Source organism: Psittacula echo (genome assembly GCF_963264785.1).
Source record: "Psittacula echo genome assembly, chromosome: 4".
Lineage (NCBI taxonomy): Eukaryota > Metazoa > Chordata > Aves > Psittaciformes > Psittacidae > Psittacula > Psittacula echo.
In genome coordinates, this window is record NC_137738.1 from 117,966,811 (window position 1) to 117,994,589 (window position 27,779).

General features: G+C 43.3%; 1 protein-coding gene across 1 annotated transcript; it reads left to right on the forward strand.

The window, feature by feature from the left end:
• Positions 1-8,635: 8,635 nt before the first annotated feature.
• FERMT1 (FERM domain containing kindlin 1) lies at positions 8,636-27,436 on the forward strand (the record flags this gene model as incomplete). Its single annotated transcript, XM_080616514.1, has 14 exons — positions 8,636-8,786; positions 10,473-10,706; positions 12,204-12,350; positions 12,903-13,116; positions 14,110-14,212; positions 15,747-15,854; positions 16,745-16,876; positions 17,012-17,061; positions 19,560-19,684; positions 21,522-21,628; positions 22,329-22,550; positions 23,892-24,016; positions 25,930-26,071; positions 27,263-27,436. The coding sequence occupies 14 exons, from the start codon at positions 8,636-8,638 to the stop codon at positions 27,434-27,436; spliced, it is 2,034 nt and encodes a 677-aa protein (XP_080472640.1).
• Between the last annotated feature and the right edge of the window lie 343 nt (positions 27,437-27,779).

The window sequence follows — 27,779 nt, forward strand, 5'->3', positions numbered from 1 at the left end:
TCACTCTGTGTGGCAATCAAGTGACTGAAGGAAGGTAAAAGGCTGAATGGTAGGATGAGCTCATCCTTGGTCATGGAAAAGGAGTGCTACTTGCAACTAAAGCTTTGCAGAGCATCATTGCTTCAGCTGAAAGCAGTGACAGAGGTCCGAGTCATTCAATCAGCTGTCTGGGTCACATACACATTGTTGTGGTCATTTTCAGGCATCACTGCCCTTGGCTTCCTCTGTGTAACAAGACCCCTCCCACTCGCCCTTCTCTGTTCCTCATATCAAAGGGGTTTCTGATAAGTGTTAAATGACTCAGACTTTGCACTAGACAAGGCGCTGTTTCATCATGAGCATGAAACAGGCAGTGACAGAAGGTCAACTTTCAAAATCCTTCAGAAGCACCTTGCCCAGAGGGTAGGCAGACTGTTTGCAAGCTTGACTCAGAACGGATCACGGCTGTCTGCTCTGCACGCAGTCACATCAACCTCTGACCCCAGTTCAGACCTGCAATAGAAGTTTAAACTCTCCTAAAGCAAGAATAAAATAGGGGGATTTATTTTTGACTCTTAATGGAAATACCATTGCTTACCTCTGTAGAATCTCTCCATGTACTGTAGGCCGAATATCTTGCAAAGGGTGACATTTTCAGTTTTCTGTTCCACATATCCAAGATATTTCTTGCTGTCTTATTTCACAGAATGGTTTCAGTTGGAAGGGTCCTTAAAGCTCATCCAGTTCCAGCCCCCTGCCACGGGCAGGGACACCTTCCACTAGAGCAGCTTGCTCCAAGCCCCTGTGTCCAACCTGGCCTTGAACACTGCCAGGGATGGGGCAGCCCCAGCTTCTCTGGGCACCCTGCGCCAGCGCCTCAGCACCCTCATAGTAAAGCATTTTTTGCTAATGTCTAATACAAATCTCCCTCTGTCAGCCTAAAGACATCCCCCCTTGTCCTGTCTTCTGCCAAAGTTTCAGATACTTATGGTACTGGCTTCATCAACTGGCAGCATAGCCAAGAGATACCAAAACTAAAGTATTACCATTCTTCTCATCATAGCCATTTATTACAGAGCAGCTTTTAAACATGGAGACCTACAGATCCACCGTGTTGATGATCAGCTTTTCTCAACAGCTTTGCGAGTACTGCCTGGTACTCATTCCAGGGTTTGAACTGACTGGGGGTTTTTATTAGTAATGGGGGGATACAAGAGATCCATGCATTACTACTTCAACTACAGCCAGTGAAAAGCATTCTTCTGTAGCCCAACAAAACACATCAGCCTGCCTGGTGTGTCTCAAAGGCAGATTCCAGAAGTCTCATTACAAAACAGTGCAAGTTCTCCACAGGGAGAGATGGCACAGCTCTTACACTTGATGCCATTATATAAAGAACTAGTCTCTGATGACCAGCTATAAGACATGGGGATACAACACTGACATTCTTTCCTTAGTTTTATCACAGTCTTCACCTGGAATCTAAGCCAGGATACTCAGGACAGCAACAATAGCTTCTTACCTTCAAGGCTTTAATAAATCCAGAGGTGCCAGATACAGATGTTCCTGCAAGTAAGCATTTTGCAAACATCTCTATGTAACTTTTACCCTAAAGCCCACACGGAGCTCACCTACTGACCTCCAAACTCAGGGCACTCTCATGAGAGCTTGGAAAAGCTGAAGTGAGGAAGTGCCTAAAGAAACTTGGGGGAAATACAGTCCTTGCCACAAGTTGATACCATCCCCCATCCTCCTCTGTTTCTGTTCTGGATCCGCTTTTGACACAGCCTAACACAACCCAAGTGGAAAAGTCTGCTTATGGAGAAGGAAGAAATATTATGTCTACTACATAGAGGATGTGAAGAGAACCTATGTAAAGCATAAAGGGGTGGTGAGGCACTGGAATGGGTTGCCCAGGGCATTTGTGAATACTCCATCCCTGGTGGTGTTCAAGGCCAGGTTGGACAGAGCCTTCAGTGACATGATTTAGTGTGAGGTGTCCCTGCCCATGGCAGGGAGTTGGAACTGGAATTTTAAGGTCCTTTCCAACCCAAACTATTCTATGATTCTATGAAAGCAGGTTGGATAGGAATGGAAATTAGTGAAACAGAGGCATCTGTGAGCTGAATTGACCCTAACAGTATTTGAAGTTTAATACTGAGCAAATCCTTTTCCCCATGGTTAAGGTAAGATCATAACAGATATACACAGGCCTACCAAGAAGACAAGACACTTTCTCCAGACCTTGTGTTTGTTAATAGTAACATAAACAGAAGAAAAAATAAAGCTTCATATGCCCACTGGTGATAACTTAAAACAGCAGCATAGTACAAGGAGAGAAGAGCTATAGAAAGTGTATTGGAAGAAGAAATAAGTCTTTTACCAAAAAATGATTATTAGATGATCTTAAGGTCCTTTCCAACCCTAACTATTCTATGATTCTATGATTATTCTGTCTTTGTGATGTTACATTCTCATGCTCTCAAAATACACATTTAGCTACTAAAAGCCTCCTAACTATAGGCAGTTAGGAGACCCTATAGGAAAAGGAATCAAACTCTGAACAGATCATGTGCAGTCTTCACTAACTCCAAGAATGAAGTCATGTGTTATCTATATCCCATTAGCCTCATTCTTGACTAGAGGAGGGATTTAGTTTAGAAACTAAAGGTGCAAATAGAAGATGCAAATAGAGGTTTCCTGTCTTTTTCCATAGAAATTCTGGCAGAGAAAAGTTGCTGCTCAATTACAGTTTTCCCCACTTGCCATCTCAAATGGTAGGAGAATTACAGGTGTTCAAATCCTATTTCTTCTGCCTCCTGTGAGCATGCTACCTCCGAAACAGACCTTAACTTTGCACCTCCTCAGAAGTAAACCATCACTACCTTTAATGCTGTGGGTATGGTCAATGCTAACTGAAAATCCACCCACTTCTTGGCACCTAAACCTTGTAACAGTTTATGCTAGATTCAAAGAGAACTTACACAAACTTCTTTGTCTTCTGGCTTTTTTCCAGGTCTTTTCCTCTTCATCCAGCTCCTCCAGCATATGGCAAGTGCATCTCCCTCTCAAAGGGATCTGGCAGATGGATTGCAGGCCATTTTCTCCAGAGCAGTGCAGAAGGAACATGTGCCATAGCCCTCCTGGCACAGCAGAACAAGGCTGATATCAACCTCCACAGTCTCTTCCCTCAAGGTAATTATTCAGAGGCAACTGGAGAAAAAGCACAACAAAACAGTTGTTCACACTTAGAAGAGGTCAAGACTTGGGGCAACCTCGAGATGAGAGTCAATGTTTGTTAATACCTCTGGCCTGGCAACCACCTTTGCTTATATTTGTTATCTCTCAAGCACCTTTTTTTGCCCGATTTAATCAAGGCCCTGCAGTTCTGCCCACAGCATGGGTGATTTATTTGTTTAAATAAGAAACCACAAGGATTTGCATCTGAGCTGGGCAGCAGCAAACTCAACTGTTTACAAGCTTCCCCCTGGACCTCTGCATCATGTCTTCGATTAGGCAGAATGGAGCACCAGGAAAAGCTTCTTAGTTCCATGTTCCACCCACATAGGTAATGCAAAACAAGCTCACATAGAAAGAAAGAGCACACACCAGGACATTTTATCTCAGTGACAACTATTTAAGCTTTTCTAGCTATTTAAAGCAACTGAGACCTGAATTTGATGTTACTTCATGGGCTTTTCTGCTAAATGTGAGTTGCTCATCTGCATACATACTTGTATTATAAAAAATAATAAAAACCAGCTAGCTTACCAAACTGTGCTATGAAAATCCAAAAATCATTGAGTCAAGACACCACCAAGGAGCAGCAAAAGCAGAGCTGCCCCACACGAAGGGCCAAGCCAGGACTGGAGAGTAACCCCTTCACTGCTCCCATAACATCACTCATGTAAGGACTGAACACCTACCCCGAGCTTAACTAGAGAATTGGTCCCAGGTGAGCCTGGCTGGAGCAGTTGAAGGCCTGTCTGTGCCCTCAGGTGACTGAGAGCCCTAAATAGGCATGAACTGTCAAGTGCCTGCCTCAAAGCATGTCTGATACCTACACAATTTTGGTGCATGCACAGGCAATCTGAATCATAGAATCCCAGACTGGTTTGGGTTAGAATGGGCCTTAAAGCTCCTCCAGCTCCAACCCCTGCCACGGGCAAGGACACCTTCCACTAGAGCAGCTTGCTCCAAGCCCGTGTCCAACCTGGCCTTGAACACTGCCAGGGATGGGGCAGCCACAGCTTCTCTGGGCACCCTGTGCCAGCGCCTCAGTGGCTGAGTCTAGGACAGCAATAACAGGAGCAAATATCCTGTGATTTTACCTGTGCTTTGACAACTTCTTATCTGCTTTGTTCTAACCAAAGTTACTGTTGCCCATGGAGTGTCAAAGATGCACCATTTATGCCTTTATGGCCTTTGGGGGCTCTTTTTTCAGGATGAGTTTAATCTGAAAGAACTTTTCCTTTATTTTCTTTATTTCTCTTTCCAGTTACTAGTTTGGTTTTATTTCCTCACTGTGGCTCATCTTGCCACTACACCACCAAGTAAGTCAAAGGTTTAAAGCAAGAAAGGCTTTCTGTGCAAAACCACCTCGGAAAAGCACCTGCCTACCTCCAGCCAGCTCATCCCACTTTTAGTCCGTACATCACAACACATCCCTACATCTCAAACAAACCTTCCTACTCTTTGGCATCGCACCCGCAGAACTCAGCTTATTTTCTCCCCATAGTCTCCAATCTCTCAACAACCACCTAGAAGCAACAACCCCCTGCACACCCAAGGCGGCTCCATGAAGCAACAACAAGTATACCCAATGAGGTGCATATACAACAACGAGGCTCCATGGCCTCGGGGTTACGGTGTTCTATTGACAGGGTGGAGGGCAGGGAAGGAGGGATCAGCTTCTCCCTACCTGCCGGCACGGCGGTGCCCGCCGAGCGGGGCGGAGGGAAAGGAAGGGAAGGGAAGTGCCGCCTACCCCGAGGATGCCGGCGGCGGGGCCGGGCCGGGTTCTGCTCCTCCTCTCCTCGCCGTCCCGCAGACGCCAGGTGGAAGCGAAGGTCGCGGGAGCTGGGCCGGGAGGAGCGGGACGGCGCTGCCATCGGAGACCGCAAGTGAGCGCCTGGGGGAGCCGGGAAGGGCGATTCGCTGCCGGCGGACAGCGCGGGCCGGGAGCGGGTGAGGGCCCGCGGCGGGGCCGGAGGGGGGATGGAGCCAGACTGATTTTAGGTTTAATTGTTTAGGTTTTAGTTATTTTCGAATAATAATAGTAATAATCGTCATAATTCGAAAGTAAGTGCCCTGCGGGGAACCTTCCCCGTCGCTCCCGCCGCGGCACCCGCCACTTCCTCAAAGGCCGGGGGGGAGCCGGGTTGGTGCCTTACAGCCCCTGAGAGGTGCCTAGAAATGCTCTGTTTTCTCCCCTTTACCTTACAGTGGGTCTGTTCCTGCTCTAGTACAAGTAACATCCTGTATTTCCACATAGAGGTTGAACTTCGGCGCTATAAGGGCTAAAATTCGTGGTGAGCTCTCAATTGCTGCTTTCCTATAGCTGTGTTGGCTCAGATGCTCTGTAGAAAGCCTGACTAGAGCCAGCAGTAGCCTCCAGATACGTTTCTGGCCTTTCTGAGCTCCCCGTGCCCGGCCCTTCAGCCACAACGCACATGGAGCCAGGGAATTGGGCTGTGTGCCCGGAGAGGATCCAGTCTTGACCTGAAGGTCTCAAAACATGGAGTGCCCATGGCCTGCCCTGGCAGCTTGGGTTTGTTTGGGTCTTAATCCACCGTAGTTAGCTGTCCTTGTTCTTAGCTCTCCTCGTTTTCCAGCCTAGGCTTTGTTTGTGCTATGTACTCTGATAGATCTACTCGTGTTTGTGAACTGAAGCCTCCTGGTTTGAAGAGGAAGCAGGGAAGGAGCAGGTTTAGGGAATGACGGAGTGCCAGGATTACCTGCACTCGAGGCCATGGTTTTCCAAGCCAACGCGAATGAGAGAAGGAGTTTCACCCACCCCTTGGGCTGCTCATTTTCACCCATGTCAGCACAAGCATTTGTACACAGCATTAGCCTGGGAAGCTGAACCTAATTTAAGATGGGAAAAAAACCAAATCCAGAGCAGCTCCCAAATGTTTTCTCTGGCACACGAGGGCAGATGCAGCACTTCTTTTCTGTAACAGTACTGGCTTATAGTGGAGAAAGTGTAGGCAAAGGTATAGGTCCTCGGCCAGATTTCATTCCTGTGCTCCTGCAGTGAAATCACACAGTTCTCATGCTTAGGCCAGCTGTAGATTTATCCATTTTAGAGCTGTTATTGATGCTTATGAGCATTTTGACCTTTCTAAAGTCAGGATTTTTGTTTCGCTGTGAATACAGTGCAATGATGACTGTTCTCGTCTCGCCTTGTACTGCGCTATGCTGAAAGCCTCATCTGCCTGGGAGCCCATCTCAGGAGCTGTGTCTTGGACACGGTGCCTTTGGGAGGGACACAGCCCTTTCCTCTGCCAGGCACCCCCTGCCCCTAATGCAGACCTGTGCTACCAAATCCATGTGGCACACATGCAGCAGCACAAAGTCACAATCCCAGCTCTATCCCAGAGCCATAGTGTTTTCCAATATCGAACTCAATGTCTATATTTACCAAGGCAAAACAAACTTACATCCTGGAGAAGTATCAGCCCTTGTTGGTTTAGTAACTGTTTGGTGAAAAGGTGTAGGCTGGCACATCCAAGAACTTAACTAACAATATCATTTGTTCCTCGGTGTGAATTAGCCTTTTGGAGTCATATGGTCATGAAGTTGCTGGGTTTAAGCTAGGGTTATCTATAAGTCATCATGGTTTTAGAATGTCAGGGCAGGTTTCCAGCACTGTTCTACTGAAACTCCTCCTTAAGGTGATTTTCCCCTAAAACAATGGTTTTGAGCTGGACAGATTGTTCCATTTACATTGTCATTCCTTTAGGGGGGTGTCAATCTAATCTTTAACAGATACACTTTCACTGCCTTTTGGAATCACTGTTCCTTATTAGTAGAATTTGACATTATCACTACATTTGTATTATCCCTTTGATACTCAATTTTACATCAGTAGGATTGACATCAGGCCCAAAGGAGCTCAAGGAACCAAGTCGACAACATTAGGATTCTGAGAACAAAATTAAACAGGGTTATATTAACAGAGTTAAAAGAACTTCCCTGAAACAGATGACTGATTCTGTCGTGCAAATATTGCATGATACATAACAAAATATCAAAAGGCTTCCTGTTGAAGTTCTTAAACCATAAGATGTTAAGAAACGTCAATAACACCTGAATTCTGGGGAGCATTAAGTGCTAAGCTGGCTGTTTAGGTGCAAGAGCTTTCCTGTGCCTCTGGCAGGGAACCTCAGGATGAACACTGAACTGGGCTCTGCCGCGGGGCTGTATCTTGTGGCACTAAAACCCTCTTTTATTATCTAATAGGCAACATAAAGCTTTGTTGTTAGAAATTGGGTAAATAGGGGAACTTACATTTTCACCCTCTTTCTAGGAGTGCTGTATTTAACCTTTAGCTTAATTTTACATTAGTGTAATCTAAACTAGCCTGATCTTGTCCTGCAGTCAGTCCTAGAAAACATCATTCCTTCTCTCACTCCTCCCCTGTGACAACTGTCCTTGATTTTTCTAGTTCTGACCTGACTTTTAGGCTAAAGGTTTATGTCAGAAGCAGTCTGTATATGGCACCGTTAATAGAGTCTCTGTCTGTGACTTGGGTTTTCAGGTAATGCTGAAAGGCTGCAGCAAGTGGAAGTCATCCACTTTATTCCCTAAGCTTCAGCTGCAACGGCTTGGTTCTGACGGGATGCTGAGTGTTAACCTGGTTAAATATCACAACTCCTCCCTGCAGCATCAGTCACCTTATACCTACAAACTCATTCTTCAGTAATCAGCAGAACTCTTCTGATGATAACCAAAGCTGCTACTCTGAGCATCTTCTCTAGCTTGGTTTGGCATGAGTACTGTTTACTTGTCCTGGCACGAGCGTGGTGGGATCTCAGACCATCCACCCTGCTGAGACAGGATACATCCTATCTCTTTGTGCAAGCACTGAGCACAAACTGCAGTTATGTGCCTCGATATTGCTGGCAGAGAGCCCTTAAAGTCATTTGTCTCCCCTTACATCTACCCAGATAGGTCAGACTACACGACCAAGCTGGCAGAAGTGCAAGTGTAAATGTCTGTTTGCAGTGAGAATTACAGCTGTATGTGTACAAGTCAGTGAAATTCCTTTGTTCAATGGACAGATTGCCAAAACAGATCCCACCCACAATGGAGGCTTTATGGTGTCCAGACTGGCAGATTAGCACTGTGTAGTGGGGAAACCCAAGTAAACCAGGCTATCTCTGCCCAACTGCAGACATTTGAGCTGGGGAGGGGGTGGAATCGGAATAAACCCAATGAAAACAAATAATCCCATGTGCCTTTCTCGCAAGAGTAACCACAGGAGCAGAGCCTAGTTAAGAGGTAAGAAGATAACACATGTGATGTTCCAGCTAAGGCCACTGCAAAGTCTTGGCAGCATGGAAGTATTTAGAGACTATGGAGAAATGCATTTGTTTCAGAGTGGAGGGAAAATAACCTGTTTGTTTGTCTTGTGTTTGTAGAGCTTTCCAAAATGATTTCCTCAAGTGAATATGGGTCTCACTCCTGGGAGCTCTTGGTGACAGTTGATCATCAGCATGAAGAGGTACAAAAGGAATTTTTACTACGGGTCACAGGGGACCTTCATATTGGAGGAGTGATGCTGAAATTAGTAGAACAAATCAGTGAGTAAAGACCTGTTTAATTTACACAGTGTTATTAAAATAATACATGCAGCTTTCCCTCTGCATAAAGGGGCTCCTGTGTGTTTTCAAATGGCACTGCCTCGCTTCTTTGTAAGGGTGCACTGAGTATGGAGGTCTGTGCGGCCAGAACCCCTCCCTGTCTGTGGCTGTCACAATGCAAACAAAACTCTACCTTTGTTTTGTCTTGTTCCACAAATAACACTGGGCTAGACTAAATGTTCAGCTCCCTTTCCAGACAGACTTTATAGGTGGCTAGTTGGAGGGGCAGTAAAGTAGTTGATACCCTTTTTATCCACCTGTAGCCATCAAAGACACTTCAGAAGTTACTGTTTCCTGTGCTATAGTGGCATTCTAGCCAAAATCTGAGCCATGTTATCCATGGCATATATCCCTTGGGGAAGAGCTATGAAGAGCAGATACCAGCTGAATCAAAGTTAGGAAATGAAAGGTGAAATACCCAGTGTATGGTCACAGCAAGTCAGCACTACAGGCAATAAGAGCACCTAGGTTTCTTTAACTCAAAGCTATCAAATGGAGCTGCCTTCCAAAATAATCATGTGTGCTCTGAGGCTGCAGAATGATACAGACGAGATAGTATTTGATTATCATGTCAGTGCCATATGTAGGAGGCAATAAGTCGTGAACAAAGTCTTCTATCTGTTCTTGATTCAGCAAATCTTGCTTTATCTTACTTTTCAAAGTACAAAATGCACATTTTTTACTCGAGCAAAGCACAGGCAAGTCCATATTAGTAAGACAACTCAGTTATCTCTGGGCAGGCCTGTCCTCTGAGAAGGATTTGTAGTCAGCCCTTGTCACTCAGGAATCACTCACACCAGCCTGCCCTCCTCCTGCACAGACTAATAGCAGGTTTAACTGTACCATATCGCACCATGGCCCATTCTACCTCACTTGCAAGTTTCTGCTTCACTTAGAAGTTTCCACATCCTGTGTGGCAGAGAAGGTCATTATTTATTAGAGAGTTTGTTAACTCTTTCCTGATTGTCACAAGGCTCACTCCCAAAACGAGACTTCTTTTCCTTGATTACTTCAAGAATGTTGCCACTGGATAGTGGGCTTAAGTGGGCTGCACGCAGGTGAACATCCTTTTGCAGTCAAAGGGAAGAGCTGAGAACAGCCCTTCACTGTGTGTCACCAGCCCTTCAGGGAACTCATTGCTGGTTCTTACACTGGGGAGATGAGCCATTCAGTGATGCTTCCCGGGGGACTCTGGAAGTACTTATGCCCATCTGGGGGCACACAAGGTTTTGTGGGAGGATTTTCAGCTTGCACTGTCAAGTTGTCAAGCAGGTATCCTTGTCATTAGTGTGTATCCCAGCACAATCCAAGCAGCACTGGACCATGTATAGCACCAGATTCAGGAGATGCACTTCCCTGTGGATATCTGCAAGATTAAGGCAGTGCCACAGGCAGCAGCTACATTAACTCTTCAGGGAAAAGAAAGTTAGTTCCCACTGACTGCCACAAGCAGCAGCAAATGGAGTCCAGGTCTCAGGAACTGTAGTTGCTGCTGTAATGTAAATAAAATGAGTATTAAAATGATGTAAATAAATTCTCCTGATTGCAGAACACAGTTTCCAAACCAAGGGGGTTTTTAGTACATTTGCTCCAGAGTTTAGTAATAACCGTTTTGTATTTTCCTAGAAATAGCACAAGACTGGTCAGACTATGCCCTTTGGTGGGAGCAAAAAAAATGCTGGCTTCTGAAAACCCACTGGACACTGGATAAATGCGGGGTGCAGGCAGATGCTAAGCTCTTCTTTACTACTCAGCACAAAATGCTGCGGCTTCGCCTGCCAAACATGAAGACCGTGAGACTGAAAGTCAGCTTCTCCTCTATGGTGTTCAAAGCTGTCAGTGACATCTGCAAAATCCTCAGTAAGTAAAGCTAAATCCCTTCTGGCAACTAAGTTGGAGCATTTTATTAGGTGATGTTGTTTTGATGTGAAGTTCTTACTCATGAAACTGTTGAGCTCAAGGAGAAACTTGCTTTGAGTTTATCCAAGATCAAATGATGGATTTTTTGGGTTTTAGTATCCAGTGCAGTCAGTGGTTTGGAGACTTTGTGATAACTGGTGCAAACTGTGTCAGAAACGTGTCCCATGAGCTACACAAGTGTAATCAAAGTCCTCTTGATGGTTCTGTAGGGATACTTGTCCCTTGAGCAGGATTCAATCCTGCTTATTCCATGCCATTGATTAAGAGCTTGAGCTTATCAATCTCCTACACCAACTTTCACCATAGGCAATTTTATTGGTGTCACTGATTTATCACGTATTTTCACTAACATTAATGATACTCAACTTGGCCTACTGGTTATTTGTATTCACTCCAGAAGCAGCACGTTCTGGATGTTCAAGGTTTTATATGCCCAAAGCTGTCCAGGTCAGGGCATACCAAACAACTCCTCACAAGCCCATGGAAGTGCTGCAGCACTGAGTCCTCAGGTCTCTGCTCCTTCTAATAATGGAGCACTTCCAAGTGGGATTTTGGAGCATGCCAGACCTGTGTGCCTGTGATCAATGGGAGTAAGTCGAGTCTGCAAGCAGGCTTCAGAATCCCTTAGTTTTAGGGTAAAATGGGGACTAAAATCTTCATTTGAATTTAGATCTAAAGTTTAGCCCATTAACACATCCATTTTTAGCTTCACATAGACCACACTGCAGCTTTCAGTTTCATCTTCTAGCAGTGGATTGTGAAAGGTACAGTGTGTCTTTATTATATTTAACAGCCCTGATAAAATGATGCCGTAATTGTTCAATGACATTTGGCCAAAATAAATATTTCTACCCACATTTTTCTTCCAACTGAATCGCTCCAGTAACCCAGTAGTGTTTCTCATGAGTGAATACTGTCAAAAATATCTTTGCTTACCCCAGAATAAGTGGTTTTCAGGAACAAAGTTCCAGGTTTGCAACTGACAATACCTGCCTGAATCAGTAGTGCATTAGGGGATAGTTACAGCCAAGACAGAATCTTGTATGTGAAATACAGAGAATAAGAAAAGGCACAAGCTTTAAATACAGTGGTTCCATTTCTGTTCTTGCTTATTCATAAGTCAGACATTGCATTGAGGCTGGATGCTCAAAGGTGACTGCAGAGCCATCAGGGCCCCTGCTGTTCTAAAATGCAGTTATGCTGCTACAAAAGCAGGCTGAAATCCTGTCAAACTCATTCTCACAGGCCAAAGTCTTTTGCCTTCTTTCTGAATTACTGGCTTTTCCACAGCTACTGCTTTCAGGCTGCTAAAAATAGAATTCAGATTGCACCATGGAGCTTCCCCAAATGCCATCACCAGCCATGGGGTTTTCTGGGATGTGATCTGCTAAGTTTCACATGTTTCATGTTGCTTCACTTCCCACATTGCCATTGTAGACATTAGACGGTCAGAAGAACTCTCCTTGTTGAAGCCATCAGAAGACACGCTCAAAAAGAAAAAGAAAAAAGACAAGAACAACAAAGAACCAGTTACAGAAGATATCTTGAACCTGTGCAACTCGCCAGTGAGTTCTGGGTTATCAGGTAATGACAAATCAATATGGTTTTGTTCTTCTGACTGAAAGTCAAAAAGAGGAAGAAAGTCTTTTTGTTACACAATGAGAACCAGGGAGACCAGTTCAGTGTCTGACGGTAGTGAAAAAGACACAGTTGGCCTGAAATGAGTGGTTACTGAAATCGCCAATATATCAGTATTTTTCTGTTGTCTGTACAAATGTTTTCCCTTCCATTGATATGAGAAAGGCCATAGCAGAAAACAAGTGATCAGCTGTGGGCTTGCTGCTGCTCTTTGAAAATGTGAGACCCCTCTTAAAATATTCAACAAGTTTGGCAACCTGCAAGTTAAAGGAGAAAGAAAAGCTTCAAAGTGTTTCTCCTACCTCCAACACAACCGAGAGATCTCACAGAATGAGAAAGAGCGCTTCTGTCCCTGAAGTCACCTGTGGAAGGAAGGACATAGCCTACTGTAAACAGCAGAGACAGGAGACACTGTCTTGAAAGAAAAGGGTTAAGTGGTAACTACTATATCTGCAGGCAGTTTTCCCTGGAATAATACATGACTCTCCTAACTTGCAGGAAGCCCAGGTTTGTACAGTAAAACCATGACACCCATTTATGACCCCGTCAGTGGGACACCAGCTTCTTCTACCATTACTTGGTTCAGCGACAGTCCCTTGACTGAGCAGAACTGCAGCATTCTCGCCTTCAGTCACCCCAACTGCTCTCCAGAAACACTAGCAGAGATGTACCAGCCTCGGACCTTAGCTGACAAAGCCAAACTCAATGCAGGGTAAGCTGCCTCTGAGATCTGTGTTAGCTGGTTTAACAAGGGTAGCACTAATCCAGCTTCTTAAGTGTCAAGCAGAATGTGAAAACAACCCCCTGATATATGGCTATACTGATACTTAAAAACAGGTTTTGATCATGGTTTTGTTTCAGAAATACTTAACTCTTTTTAACCTTTTTTCCTTAACATTCTTGCTTAGGTAGTTTTGATTTAAAGTGATGAATGATGTAATGGTGCAAGCTCTGGACTAAATCTGTTGTTAGACGAAGGCAAATCCAGTTTAGCACTGTGGGCACTGCTGAAGGACAGTCTGGATAGCAGACTTGAAAGGCTTTAAATGGACAGTGGATGTATACATGTGGATAAATTCAACAAAGCTCTAATGCATTACAAATAGGTGACCCACTGAATTATGCAGGAGTAAATATCGATTACTGGACACCACAGAAGAATTCAGAGCATGAGGGGGTTTAGTGGTGAGAGTTTGAGAGGATTGTCCCTCTAGCATTACAATATGGATTGTCAGGTTTGGATCTGTGGAGCATTAAATAGTGACTTGGATATTTCCATTGGATTTCACTGGAGAACAGAAGTAGCTGGAATTATAAACCACAAATACTGAAATGAAAAGAGAGAGTTCCAAATATTACAGGCTTTCGCCCTGGATTACATGAATCTCCCATTTCTGGAGATCAAGAAGAATCTCATTGGTGTGCGTCACCCCACAACTAGTTACTGCTCAGTGTTTGGCATCTACTCCTGATGTTTTGAATAGTGCTGGAGAAAAAAAATAGGAAGATTGTGGGTATTGTGTTTATACAGTGAAAGCTGGAAATCCGTATGAAGGTTCTACCTTCTCAAGTTACCTGGATTTTCCCCAGGCTTGCAGGAGTTGGAGCGGTTTGTTCCCACTTTGGTTTCCCAGTTACACTGGAGCTCTGCAGGTGTGACAGCTTTTCCTGTCCAGCTGACTCTGTGCATTGTTCTCTTCCACAGCTGGTTAGATTCATCCCGATCGCTTATGGAACAAGGCATTCTGGAGGATGATCAACTTCTCTTACGCTTTAAATACTACACTTTCTTTGATTTGAATCCAAAAGTAAGAGCTTTGTTTTTATTGCTGTTCATTGTTTACCTGCTTTCATGTCAAGGAGCTGTAGCACAAGGATACCAAATCTTAGCTAGGATTTGTCACAGCCCCTTCAGAGATCAAATCCAACTTTTTCCCCTCAGCTAAGGCTGCACTTTTCCCCTTTGGACACTGAATCACTGTTCCTCACCTGAAATTCGATCTGAAGAGTGAGGGTGAGATCTGAAGAGCACCAGAAACAATATCTAGATTTCCAGAGGGGCTGGTTTACTTCCTGCCTCTTTTAACAGGGTAAAACTAAATGAGCAGTATCCTAAATGATCTAAAGGTATAAGCCCTGGTTTTGAGAACGGACTTAAAAATGACATTTATGTCCCACTGCCCTTCACTGAATCAGTCAGCTCCTCTGGGCTGAAGCCCTCAGAGGCACTCAGGCACTTCAGTTTACTTCAGTGTGACTGAGTGATTAAACACCTTTGGAAAGTTCAGCAAAAGTGCTGAAGTTCCATTTCAAACCAAGACTTAGTGTTCAAAAATCCCTTTAAATGTTCTCATTTGAAAGATGCTTCTTGTTTGCCTCTATTTCCACTAACAGACAGGGTGGTTGTGTTAAGCCAGGGAGTTTGCAGTTAGTGAAATTAATGGATGATCATTTACCAGCATAAATCAACAAGATTTCAAATGTGATTTTTGGAAGATTTGGCCTTCACATTGTTATTTTCTGTATATTCTGTAAAATTCTTTCATCTCCAGCATCTCAGATGAACAGAAGGGCACCTTATAGTTCAGGTGGCATGTTTTGGAGTGAAAAGCCATCCCCCTTGAAATACAAGTATGTCTCTTTAGCAGCCTAAACATTTCCCTTCTTTGCGCCAGCCAGCCATGGAGCCATAGGATGAAATAACCCAAAACAGCCTCAGGCAATGTAATAGCTCACCACTAGTGGGAGAGGTCATGCTCCAAGGTGTATCCTCCCATCACCAGCTCTGGGGCTTGAATATGTCTGTGAGTCACTTCAACTTATTCACCAAGTAGATAATAAGACACAAACACATCCAAGAACTGCATAGTGAATTGAAGCAGTTCACAGCAGGAGCTGACAAACATCAAACCAGTGCAAGGATAGAGACAGAACTGAAAAAGCCAAGAGCAGAAGAGGGGAATGGAGGAATAAGGGTCTCTTTCTTTGGCAGTAGGAAGCTGCAGAACGTCACCTTCAGCCATGTCACATTATTTTCACTCTCAGTGTGGTTTCACATTGCAGTTAAGCCAGCCCAAGGCTTCCCACCGCAAAAGAGGATGTCTTCCCCTCCCCTTCTGCTTCAGCCAGGGACTCCTGATGAACTTTCTATTGGATCAGCAAGTCACTCTCATCCCACACACAATCACACAAGGGAAGGATAGCAACATACAGCAGGGCAGAGGTGGGGGAAGGAAGGAAACAACCTTTATGGCTTCAACCCAATGTTAGATCAGCTGCAGCTGATCATGAATCTACATCTGGATGGTCATTAATGACCAGTGTTGTTCCTTTTTGCTACAGTACGATGCAGTGCGAATAAACCAAATCTATGAACAAGCCCGCTGGGCCATCCTGTTAGAAGAGATTGATTGCACAGAGGAAGAAATGCTCATCTTTGCTGCACTACAGGTATGTACTTGATCCAAGTTGCAAAACCTGTTTCCTCAAGAGGCAGGCACAAGCTAGGACAAGACTAGGACAGAGCCCAGGCCAACAGCTCTGCTTGGACTGGGGGTCTGCTGTTTGGGTGAGAAACAAGCAGCATCATCTATCAACTAAAGCAACTGAATTCAGTAGCAGCACACCATTATTCAAACTGTCACATACTATTATGGGACCATTTACTAACATTATCTAAAGCAAACCATAGCCAGGATGTAACTTTGATACCAGCCTATTCTGAAGGGGATTACTATGAAGTGTTGCTTCCTGTCTCAGCTACCATCCTTTCAGGTATTCTTCCTGAATATTTCTCTAATACATAAATACATAAGTTCACAACAAACCAAAAAAAAGGAGAGGGTTGCTATGGAGTACATTGAAATTCAGCCTGACCTCACATAGCTTAGTCCCTGACCACCACCTGACTAGGTGATAGTCAGGTGATAAGGCACAAATGTGTATTAATAATAAATTTCTTCCTTTTAAATGTAAATGGAGCTGTCAAAAAGTCCACAACCTGCCCCTGCAGGACACCACAGAACCTTGCTGCCAGGTTTCCACCTGGTATGCATGGCATGTAGAGCTGACCTGGATGCAAATGTTAGCACAGAGTCAGCCTCACAGACCAGGGACAATTATACAGTGAAGGAGTACAAACACTGGCAGTTAAAATAGGAAACTGTTATCAGTAATTGCACTGGAGATCAAAGTGGCCAAACCTGTTTCCTTGTGAAGAAACCCATGGTTCTGTGCTGCAGAACTTTACAGAGTTGTCCCATAAGCCAATAAGGCCTATTTTCATATGCTGTGATTGTGTGGTGTTATACTCACTGCTTGCTATTGATGTTTTATTTTAGTATCATGTAAGCAAGTTATCATTATCATCAGAGGCACAAGACTTCACCTGTGAATCAGAAGTAGATGAAGTAGAAGCTGCACTTTCTAATCTGGAAGTGACACTGGAAGGTGGAAACACAAATAACATTTTGGTGCGTCTTTTTTGATCCCCGAATTGCTTTCACTGTGTCAAATTCATTGACTCCGAGCATATCTGGTTCCTGATTTAGCTAACAGACCATTACGAAGTGCACTGTACTAAAATTATTCCTAATTATTCCTGATAGGAGGACATCACAGACATCCCGAAACTTGCTGATAATCTCAGGCTAGTTAGGTGAGTTATTAAAACTAATAATAAAACATAAACCCCAAAAAGCTTAACCAGAGAAGAGATCTCGTGAGTTCTTTATTCTAATCTAACAGTAGATCCTATGGTTATCAATTAAACACACCAGTTTGGTCTAACTAGCCTAATGCCATCCTCTTCCAAGTCTTTCTCTTACTGCTTCTGACCCAGATTCTCAGCAATCTCTCTGACTTTGGGGTGCTGGGGCAGCTATACTTATGCTTATTAAAAGATCAGGCTCTTTGCATTTCCTAGTGCTTATCAAGCATCGATCTCTAAATAAGAGTCTGCAATTTTGGTTTCAACCACATTTTACTGGACTTTGCCAATGAAAAACTAGAAAAATCAACTCTTCCAGAGAGAAATTTCTGCAAGTAACCCTGTTCTGTAATCCTGCTATAACATCTTGATTTATGGGTTATTTAAATGACTGCGGTGACCTTAAGTCTGTAATGCCTTTTATCACGCAACAGTCTTTGTGGAAGATAAATCTTTATCTTTGGAAAGATAAAGATTTCTGTTGCACAGGTATTTATCAGACTCCTTCTGTTGACAAATCACATTTGCAGTCAGTGAACTGAAAACTGCACCTGGCTATTTCTAACTGTTGTTAACAGTTGGGAATTGTTAATTATTAATTTCCAATTAGGAATTTTACCTGACATTCCAATGACTAAGGTGGCTTAAGATGAAAAGGAATTTGAGCCTTTTAAGTCCTGTCAGTTGCTCACCTCTGACAATGGATGGTTTATCCTTCCCCAGCAGTAGAGCTTTTAAAAGCATTCAGCAGTTATTTTTCATCACAAAAGATTTCCTATCTACATGATAAATCACTCCCTAAACCTAAGGCATTGTAGAAACTAGATAAGGTGTAAAACACTTATTTAAAGGAACAACATTTAGTTACTATGATTATTTGCTTAGTTGTACACCCACATGCAAAGCTCTGTGTGTCCTGCTGCTGACTCCATTCATATAGGGAACTTTTCCTCACATAATTCAGAGCATGCATCGCATTAGCACACTAGCGAAGGCTGTATTCAGGTGGGTGACAATGTTGTGGGGATTTTTTTCCAAACACAACAATAAAAAGCTTTCAAAAAAAGATTTTAGCAACTATTATTTTATTATAGAAAAATAATTTTGTTGGTCTAAAGAAATTATATTAATTTATTTGTGAAGAATGTTGCTTTGCAAGCAAAATAAAAGCCAAAATATTTGGCAGCTTTGAAAATCCAAGTTATTTTTTAATTTAAACATAGAATTTGCATTTTCTGGAAAGGATTCTAAAATCAGATTTATAGAAGGGCTCTGGAGAAGGCAAGAACGCATATAATAAATCACCTACCATGTCCCAGCTAGTCCTATGCACTTTGTGCCATCACCTTAGATTTAAAGGGAAGTACTAAATAGACAGTGGAATTACTTTGTTTTCTTTTTTTCTTCTTTTTAACTTCATTGTTGACCTCTGTAGCCAGTCATGAGGTATTTCTCTACTAAAACAGTGCTAATACCTCCGGTTTTCTCTCCTGAAATAGGCTGAACCTGTGATTCTATCCCACCTCCCTCCCACGTGGCTTTCTTCATGTATTCTTAGTAGAAGCAATTATATTTATTAAATGAAATTATAGATTTTATTTATAAATTATAAGTGTATCTCTTACTGAAGAGAGATGGGGCTGGCACAGTGATTATGTTTGACCATTAATATTTTGGACTTGATGATCTCAAAGGTCTTTTCCAACCTGCTTGATTCTATGATTTATCAGTTAATTCTCCATTCCAAAGTTGAGATTTTTAAACTCACTCTAGGAAGGAAATCGGTTTGCATTAGTAAAGTATTGAAAAGAATGAAAATGAGGATTATATCTATTCATATACGTGTGTGAGGAGCTGGAGTAACACTGCCCTAGTGGAAAAAGATGGTTTGAACTATTACCTTTTCTTGGAGTGCTACGGAACCTTTATAAACTTAGTGAAGGAACAGAGTTTTGCTATGTTAGATACTATTCAGATAAAGCCAAAAACATGGTCTCTGCTGCCTTATATTTTAATGACTATAGATAAGTTTTATGGTTGCAAACCTTCTAGATAAGGAGCTATGGAAAACTGAAGCTAGTTCTAGTGTATGTGAACAAACCTGTGTGTTAGAGTGGCATTAGAGTTCATATGAAAATGTTAGAAGGGAATGGCTTTGATTAGGAATGGAAGGGGGAGGAAAGTAAGCAAAAATACACAGAAGATAAAAGGGAGAGGGAAAGAGAAATGATAGATGGGATTCAGCTAGAATGTGGGGTAAAATCCCATCCATACCTGGCATGACTTGGATGCAGTGTTGGTTCCATCCTCTGCCACCCCTCTCATTGATACAAGCATGTATAACCCAACTGAAGCCATGTCTGTGACTGCGAAGCAATTGGAGATCCACAGGAATATTTGTAACTGACTTAGCAATTTGCTCATTGTGATTTCCTTTTCAATTTCAGGCCCAGGAAGCTGTCACTCAAGGCTATCAAGCCATATTGGTTTGTCTTTAAAGACACTTCCATATCTTATTTTAAAAACAAGGAATGTGCGCAGGGAGAACCCATTGAGAAACTAAACCTAAAAGGTAGGAATTTTCCTTTCTTTCCTTTTCCTACTGCATCTGTGAACTGAATAAATCAAGAAAGCCCTGCAGGACTCAATGCAAGCACAGTGGCATTTAGTCTGAGACCTTTTTCAGTTACTGAGACTCCTAAGCAGGTAGACTGCATCTGCACAAGAAGTCTAAACCAAAAAGGGTCAATACTTAGCCCAAACTCAGAGTATCTGGACCTGGCTTGTAAAAGGCCATGCACTGCTGGATTCACTTAAAGATGAGTGTTGTGGTTTAAGCCCAGGCCGTAAATCAGAACCACGAAGTCCACTTCCCCCCCCACCTTTCTTCCCTCCACTTCTGGAGGGACGGGGAGGAGAATCAAAAGAATGCAACTCCCACGGGTTGAGATAAGAACAGTTTAATAACCAAGGTATAACACAAATCACTACTGCTACCACTAATAATAATAATGATAAAGGAAATAACAAGGGAAGAGAATACAACCACTCACCGACCGGTACCTCACCCCCACCCTGTAGTGATCTAGCCCTTCTGGGAACTCTCCGTTCTACATCCTGGGCATGACGTGCTGTGGTATGGAATACCTCTTTGGCTAGTTTGGGTCAGGTGTCCTGTCCCTGCTTCCTTCCAGCTTCTCCTCCTCCCTGGCAGAGCATGAGACTCACAAAGTCCTTGGTCAGTCTAAACATCTGTGTTATCAGCCCTGTTCCCAGGCCAAAAGTCAAAACCACAGTGCTGCAACAGCTACTAAGAAGGAGAAAAACTGACTGCTACTGCTGAACCCAGGACAATGAGTCAGATAGAGAATGTAATCTGTGTGACACTTCTATTTCCAAGTATTTTTACTACTTCTATTTCCAAGTATTTTTACTATCTGTTTTACTAGTATGGTAGTACTCACCTCTGTCCTTGGCAGATGCACACTGGTAGTGGAAGATTACAGATGATACAGTGGAAAAGCATGCCATAGGTTGCACCTACATACTGCTGTGCAGGGACAGATCCAAAGCCTTCTCTATGCCTTGTTTCTTTCATGCATGGGGATTTCCATAGCTACAACCAGCTTTAGGTACTGCTGAAGGAGAAACCCAAGATGTACACAGCAAACACCAGCACCATACATAGCCTCCATCTACATCTACTCCTGCAGGGACATCATTTGTTCAGCATCAGGGAACCAGTGATGCTCAGGATTCATCCTAGAAGAAACCTTTGAAATAGAAAGAAGATTGATCCCTGTGAACAAATGGCTCTGCATACCAATCTGCATGTCCTCAGTAGGTCAGAGAATGCATGGTAAAACTAGCCAGGGTGGCTGGAACCTCACCAAGCAGCCCACAGCCTTGGTGTCCCTTGACACAAAGGGGAACTATAGCCATCCTCAACTCCAGCTGTATACAGAGGGCCTGTAATAGCACCATCACCATGAAATACTGGAACCTCAGAGCTCTCTGGGAGCCCTGAACTGGCCAGCTCTGTTGTAGATGTCACCTACATCCCACTGTCAGTACTAAGTGGCTTCTGAAAATATAGTTCGGGCTTCCAAATCCTCTCAGTTCCACTCCATTTTAAGTGTTGAGCGTTTCCTAAGATCAGGCTGATGTTTTGGGAGCACTTGTATCCTGTCTCTTTGACCTCAGACCACTCATCACCCTGGTGAGCCAGACCAGGCAGTGAACTAGAACAGAAACCTTTCATCAGGCCTAAGCTCCGAAAGACTTGGCCCTTGATCTCAAAGGAAAACAACCATTAAGTGTTCTTAGTATTCTTTAGTATTAATCAGTACTTAAAGTTAGCGATGTAGTAATTAAAGAAACTCATTTCTTTCTGATTCTCTGTGATCTAGGATGTGAAGTTGTACCAGATGTAAATGTTGCAGCGAAGAAGTTTGGAATCAAATTGCTAATTCCTGTTGCTGATGGCATGAATGAAGTGTATTTAAGATGCGATAACGTGAGTAATAAGGGAAAGTTGGTATTCCAGATTTATTGGCATATTGTCTGGAAGAGCCATCGCCCTGTCCTAGAGAAATAAGGATGCTGCAGAGAGTTTATTATCTAATGGTTAGTAAAATTTAAGAATGATGTGGTGGTCCAACGGATACTTACAGGTTGAGGGGACAAGGGGACAATGTTTCTGGGTTTATCATCGGTTGCCAAATAAAGCTGCTGGAAAGAAAAAAAAGAAGAAACTATAAAAAAAGTTAAAAAGAGGTTACAATATTTTGTTCCAGTGTTTTCAGAGGACTGAGGTTTGGGGTTCTCTTTTTTCCTAATGAGAGCTCTCCCCATTCAGATGACGGTAATGTGATAAAGATCCTACACTAGTTTTCAATCTCAGTTTGTATTGAAATGTGCCAATCTAAATGGTGTAAAAATGTTCCTCAGGTGGAATACACTCACGCAATAAAATTCCCAAGAGAATCTATTCCAAAGTACTGGATTTCTTTGCAAATGTAAATTCTAACTATTCTGCATAGGCTGTCCCATAGGTGGAACTGGCCCCATCAGATAGGAACAACAGTGCCGTGGTAACTAGACATCCACACAAACTGCACGGAATAACTTCAGAGTGGTTTTATGAAGATACATGATCAGAAACCATCTTCATAAATGGTCTGTCCAAAACCACCAATCAGTTGTCTTTGTTGCAGGAGAACCAATATGCTCGGTGGATGGCTGCCTGTGTTTTAGCCTCAAAAGGCAAGACAATGGCTGATAGCTCTTACCATCCTGAGGTCCACAAGATCCTTTCATTTCTAAAGATGAAGAACTGGACCATGTCTCCCCAGGCTGTGTCTGATCCAGAAAACACGGATATGAAACCAGAATGCTTCGTCTCGCTACGTTATGCCAAAAAATACAAGTCCAAGCAGGTATCCTGAGAATGGCTTTATGGCTGGGTATGGGTGGTATGGTGGTGGTGAGGCTGGATGGGAGCAGCATTTGGAAACCATACAGTAGAATCATGCCACAATACTCATTTGTCCCTTTGCAAGAGGCTTTTTCTTTACACTGAGCACAGGGTCAGGTGTCTCAATACTTCTTCCAAGTACTCCTCCTCCATCCATATCGCCTCCTACATCATAGAATCATAGAATCATAGAATAGTTAGGGTTGGAAAGGACCTTAAGATCATCCAGTTCCAACCCCCCTTCTATGGGCAGGGACACCCCACACTAAACCATGACACCCAAGGCCTCATCCAACCTGGCCTTGAACACCGCCAAGGATGGAGCATTCACAACCTCCCTGGGCACTCACCACCCTCTCAGTAAAGAATTTCTTCCTTATATCTAATCTAAACTTCCCCTGTTTAAGTTTGAACCCGTTACCCCTTGTCCTGTCACTACAGTCCCTGATGAAGAGTCCCTCCCCAGCATCCTTGTAGGCCCCCTTCAGATACTGGAAGACTGCTATGAGGTCTCCACACAGCCTTCTCTCATGTTCTCCTCCTGATAACACTGTCCCTGAAAGTCTCTTCAGAGTAAGAAAGGAAGGGTTTTAAGGACAGGAAGTTGTTATCTGCATCTTAAATAACAGTGTCTTCCTGTCTCTCCTTCCTCTGACTAATTCATAGAATCTTAGACTGGTTTGGGTTGGAAGGGTCCTTAAAGCTCATCCAGTTTCAACCCCTTGCCACAGGCAGGGACACCTTCCACTAGAGCAGGTTGCTCCAAGCCCCTGTGTCCAACCTGGCCTTGAACACTGCCAGGGATGGGGCAGCCACAGCTTCTCTGGGCACCCTGTGCCAGCGCCTCAGCACCCTCACAGTAAAAGATTCCTTCCTAACATCTAATCTAAATCTCCCCTGTTTAAGTGTAAAGCCATTCCCTTTTGTCCTGTCACTGGACGCCTTTGTAAAAAGCCCCTCTCCAGATATCTTGTAGGCCCCCTTTAGGTATTGGCAGACCATTATAAGGTATAATTCCTTGTCTACTGCTTTTGCCACAAAAGTTCAGCCTACCTGTCCTGAGGAGACAGTCTCCAGAGCAGTATTCTGGAGCTAGACCCAGTGCAGCACAAACCTGGACCTGAGACCTTCCTGCACTGAGCTGAGGCTCAGGATCTGTCCCCAAGAGCTATCTGTGGTAATCTGCACAGTGACAACCAAGTGTCTGAATGCAGCATCACAGCTAACGATGTTTGATGTAGTGACACAAAGGTAATTTGTTCTCTGGTCGACTGAAACCTTTCTCTCTTCCTGTGTTTCCCAGTTGGTTGCTCGTATTCTGGAAGCCCACCAAAATGTATCACAGATGCCCTTAGTGGAGGCCAAGCTGCGTTTTATCCAGGCATGGCAGTCCCTCCCTGAGTTTGGCTTATCCTACTACATTGTAAGGTAATCCCACCGCTACAGTGATGTCGAGCTGCCATAACCTGTTCATGTCCATGCTGCTGGTTTTTCTATAGCAGTAGCACTCAGTATCTCCATTCCTGGAGTGAGACCCTCCACTGTCTCCTGCATAAGGAACGTATCACAAGGATTAAATCCTTATTGACGTAAACTCCCTAAAATGTAAAAAATGCATGTGTTGTTGGTGTTCTCAGGTTTGCAATAGGTTTGTTTGCTCTGATTCTTGTTCACTGGAGTATGATAAAATGCCAATTTCTTTGGCACTTCATTAAGGAAATGGCAAATGATCCCTTTTTTAGGTTACTCTGAAAGAGCAGTCAGCACAAGGAATGTTCTGTTGTGTTCACAGCAGTTTCCCTGGATACTTACCTTGAATATGGCAGGGTTCTGACCTGCAGTCTTGACAAAACACCAAAAAACATGCAAAGGACTTACACAGCCATATTTGGAGGCACCTTAATTTGTGCTTAACACCTCTTCCAGGGCTAGTTAGGAATCCTTAAACCAGCTGGGAAACTGTCTGCCACAGAGGCCAGCTGGCATAGAACATACTAAAAAACTCTCTGACTTCCCGAAACCCAGTAGCTTCATGTGAGCTAACAGATCATGCTGGTCCTTAGATGTTCCAGCTCCCGAGCTGTACCTGGGAGTCATGTCATACAATCATAGAGATCATAGAATAGTTAGGGTTGGAAAGGACCTTAAGATAATCAAGTGCCAACCCCCTGCCTTGGGCAGGGACACCTCACACTAAATCATGTCACCCAAAATTTGACAGAGTGCTGCTTGGCTGCAGCCAGAATTCTGCTGGGACTCTTCTAGCAATTGAACAGAACATGAGTTCAGTACCCAGGAATGTTCCCTGTCACTAATGTACTAACATAGATACAGAGGGTTTGCCCCATCTATCGCCACTAATTCCATTAACAAACCCAACACCTGAACTGCGTTTTGTAGCATAAGCAAAACACAGAATCACAGGCTGGTTTAGGTTGGAAGGGACCTTAAAGCTCACTCAGTTCCAACCCCCTGCCACAGGCAGGGACACCCTCCACTAGACCACGCTGCTCCAAGCCCCATCCAACCTGGTCTTGAACACTGCCACATCTTGTGGTGTATTTCTACAAACTGATGGGCTGAGTGGGGTTGTTAAGCCAGGCACAAACAGGGGGTTAAATCACATTCTTTCCCTAAGGAGCAGTTCTCTTTAAAGAGAGAAAGATCAGAAAGAAACAGGATCAGAAACATTGCAAATATTAATAGCAGACAGATGAAATTCCTTCCGGCTTCCAGCACAAAGGCAGAGGAAGGTGATTTCTTTACCAGGGTAGTTTTTTCCTAGCTAGTCAGAAATTTCTGTCCCCCAAAAGTTCTGATACTTTTGTATTGATTTTTCATCTCTAATCAGAACAACCTTGAAATGTTAAAACGTCTCAATGTTTCTATAATGGGATTTGTACTCGGAAACATGCATGTATTGTTAACAGTTGTTTCAATAAATTAATGGTGATAGGAAATATTAAATCTATTTTATATGCTTCCATAATTTAGGTGACTATAACTAGAAGAACATGTTTCAACATCAGTGAAATGAAGCAAGGAAAATTAGCTGTGACATTTTGGCAGAACAGTTATATTTTGTAGCAGCAAACAATGAATTGGAAGGATTTCAGCCAGATTTACCTGCCTCATTATTTTCCATCTTGTGCCATAGTTCACCAACTGATCACTTTGCTTTATAATAAATACTGTTCTAAAGAAGGGTCCCAGCTCTCCTCAGGCTGTTGTGACTCTTACCACATTTATTGCACTTTCAGAGGATGCAGGTGAAATGTTTCTCTGGACAGAACTCATCAGAAACCAGATCTGCTCAAAGGTTTTGGCTTTTTGTGTTTTAGGTTTAAAGGAAGCAAAAAGGATGATGTGCTTGGGGTGTCCTATAATAGGCTGATACGAATAGATATAGCCACGGGAGATCCTATCACAACATGGAGGTTCTCCAACATGAAGCAGTGGAATGTGAACTGGGAAATACGCCAGGTAAAGCTGGAACAGCTCCCTGCAGTCAGTCACTGCATTTCAGACACTGGGGGATGCTTTCAGAAGGTGTTTTTAAACCTCAGAGTGAAAAGATGTTGAACATGTTGTGGCATGTTATTAAACAAGCTGTCTAAAATGTTTTCTTAATGGAGTCTGCAGTCAAAAATCAGAAGCTAAAAGTGCTTCAGTTTAAAAGGTTCCTACCAAGTTTCTTCTTTGTAAGTTGCCCTTAGTTTTTGATGGGATGAAATCCAGACTCAAAGGTAAATTCAAACCCATTATGTTTACTGCTCTGTCAGTAAAATCTCATTTTAACTCTTTGTATAGCCCAGCTCATGCATCATCCTCTAAATTGTGGTGATTCTGTGTCTATTACTTACTGAGGGTACAGGAACCCAGTTTGTCTTTCAAATCCCAAACTGAGATTGCAGGGCTGCGGGGTGAGCTCCCCTGTGTCTATGTGTGGTCCTGAGAAAGAAGCTCTGTTGTGTGATTGATGGAGAGTTTGGCTTTGAAAGCTTGAAGCTAGCCCTGTAAATTGTAGATTTCTGAGGTGGAACTGACCTGATGTCGATTCAAGCAGCCTGGAAACTTCCTGCTTATAGTTTTTCCACATCCATCTGCAGGAGCCAGGAGAGATCAGACGCAATCCCTATTGCTCTCCTGCAGTACTCCCTGTGCCAGAGCCTGTAATTCAGGGTAAAGCTGCTGGGTTTGCTTTAAATCCCTCTCAAGCCAGGCAAGGCAGAATCCACAGCTCGCAACTAAGCTCAGTTTGCTGGATCTTAGAATTGGCAATAGCTGGAAATCAAAACCTGGACCCCAAAAGCAGATTTAAGGTCAGAACATAATAATGGGCAATATTAAACATTACTGGTTAAGTGTACAAGGAGTCGGGAGTGCCATTCCTGCTCAAGTGTTTCATACACCATTAGAGAAAATCTAGTTAACAGCACGGTTTTGCTGCCTGCCTGAACAGCACAAAGATTTTGACCACAAGAGGGCCCTGCCACAGCAGGAGATTAAGAAACAAGCAGCCCAACACCCCCAGCACACCCGTAAGTTTCGGTTTGCAGAGACACTTTCTGCTTTATCACAGTCTTTGCCATACAACTGTGCCCTCACACTTGCTCGATTTTCCCAGATGCAGCTTATCCCTGTTCCTGATTTTGCCATCTGTGTTTCCCTTAGGTTGCAATCGAGTTTGATCAGAATGTATCTATCGCCTTCACGTGCCTGAGCGCAGACTGCAAAATTATCCATGAGTACATTGGGGGGTACATCTTCTTGTCAACCCGTTCCAAAGACCAGAATGAAACACTGGATGAAGAGCTGTTCCATAAATTAACTGGAGGTCAGGAATGAGGTGAAGTACACTCTTCCTTCTGCCTGCTTCTCCCCACAGCTAAAGAAGAGCAGAGATGAACCAAAAATCTGATTGTTAACTGCTGGCTGATAAATATTGTACATGTCAAAAAAATACTGTACATGTCAAAATCCATCTTGTAATAGGACTGATCTGAAGCTACAGTCACAGTGATACAGTATGGCAACTCCATCATCAACACTAGAAGAATTAAGTCATATTTGTTTTCTTTTGTACAGCTTGAAGTTGTTTAATAAAGTATCTTAGTTATGGGCATTTTTTAATCTACTCTTTTTAATTGCAGCAATCTTTTTAAGCAACTAGAAAAGTAACTTGAGGATA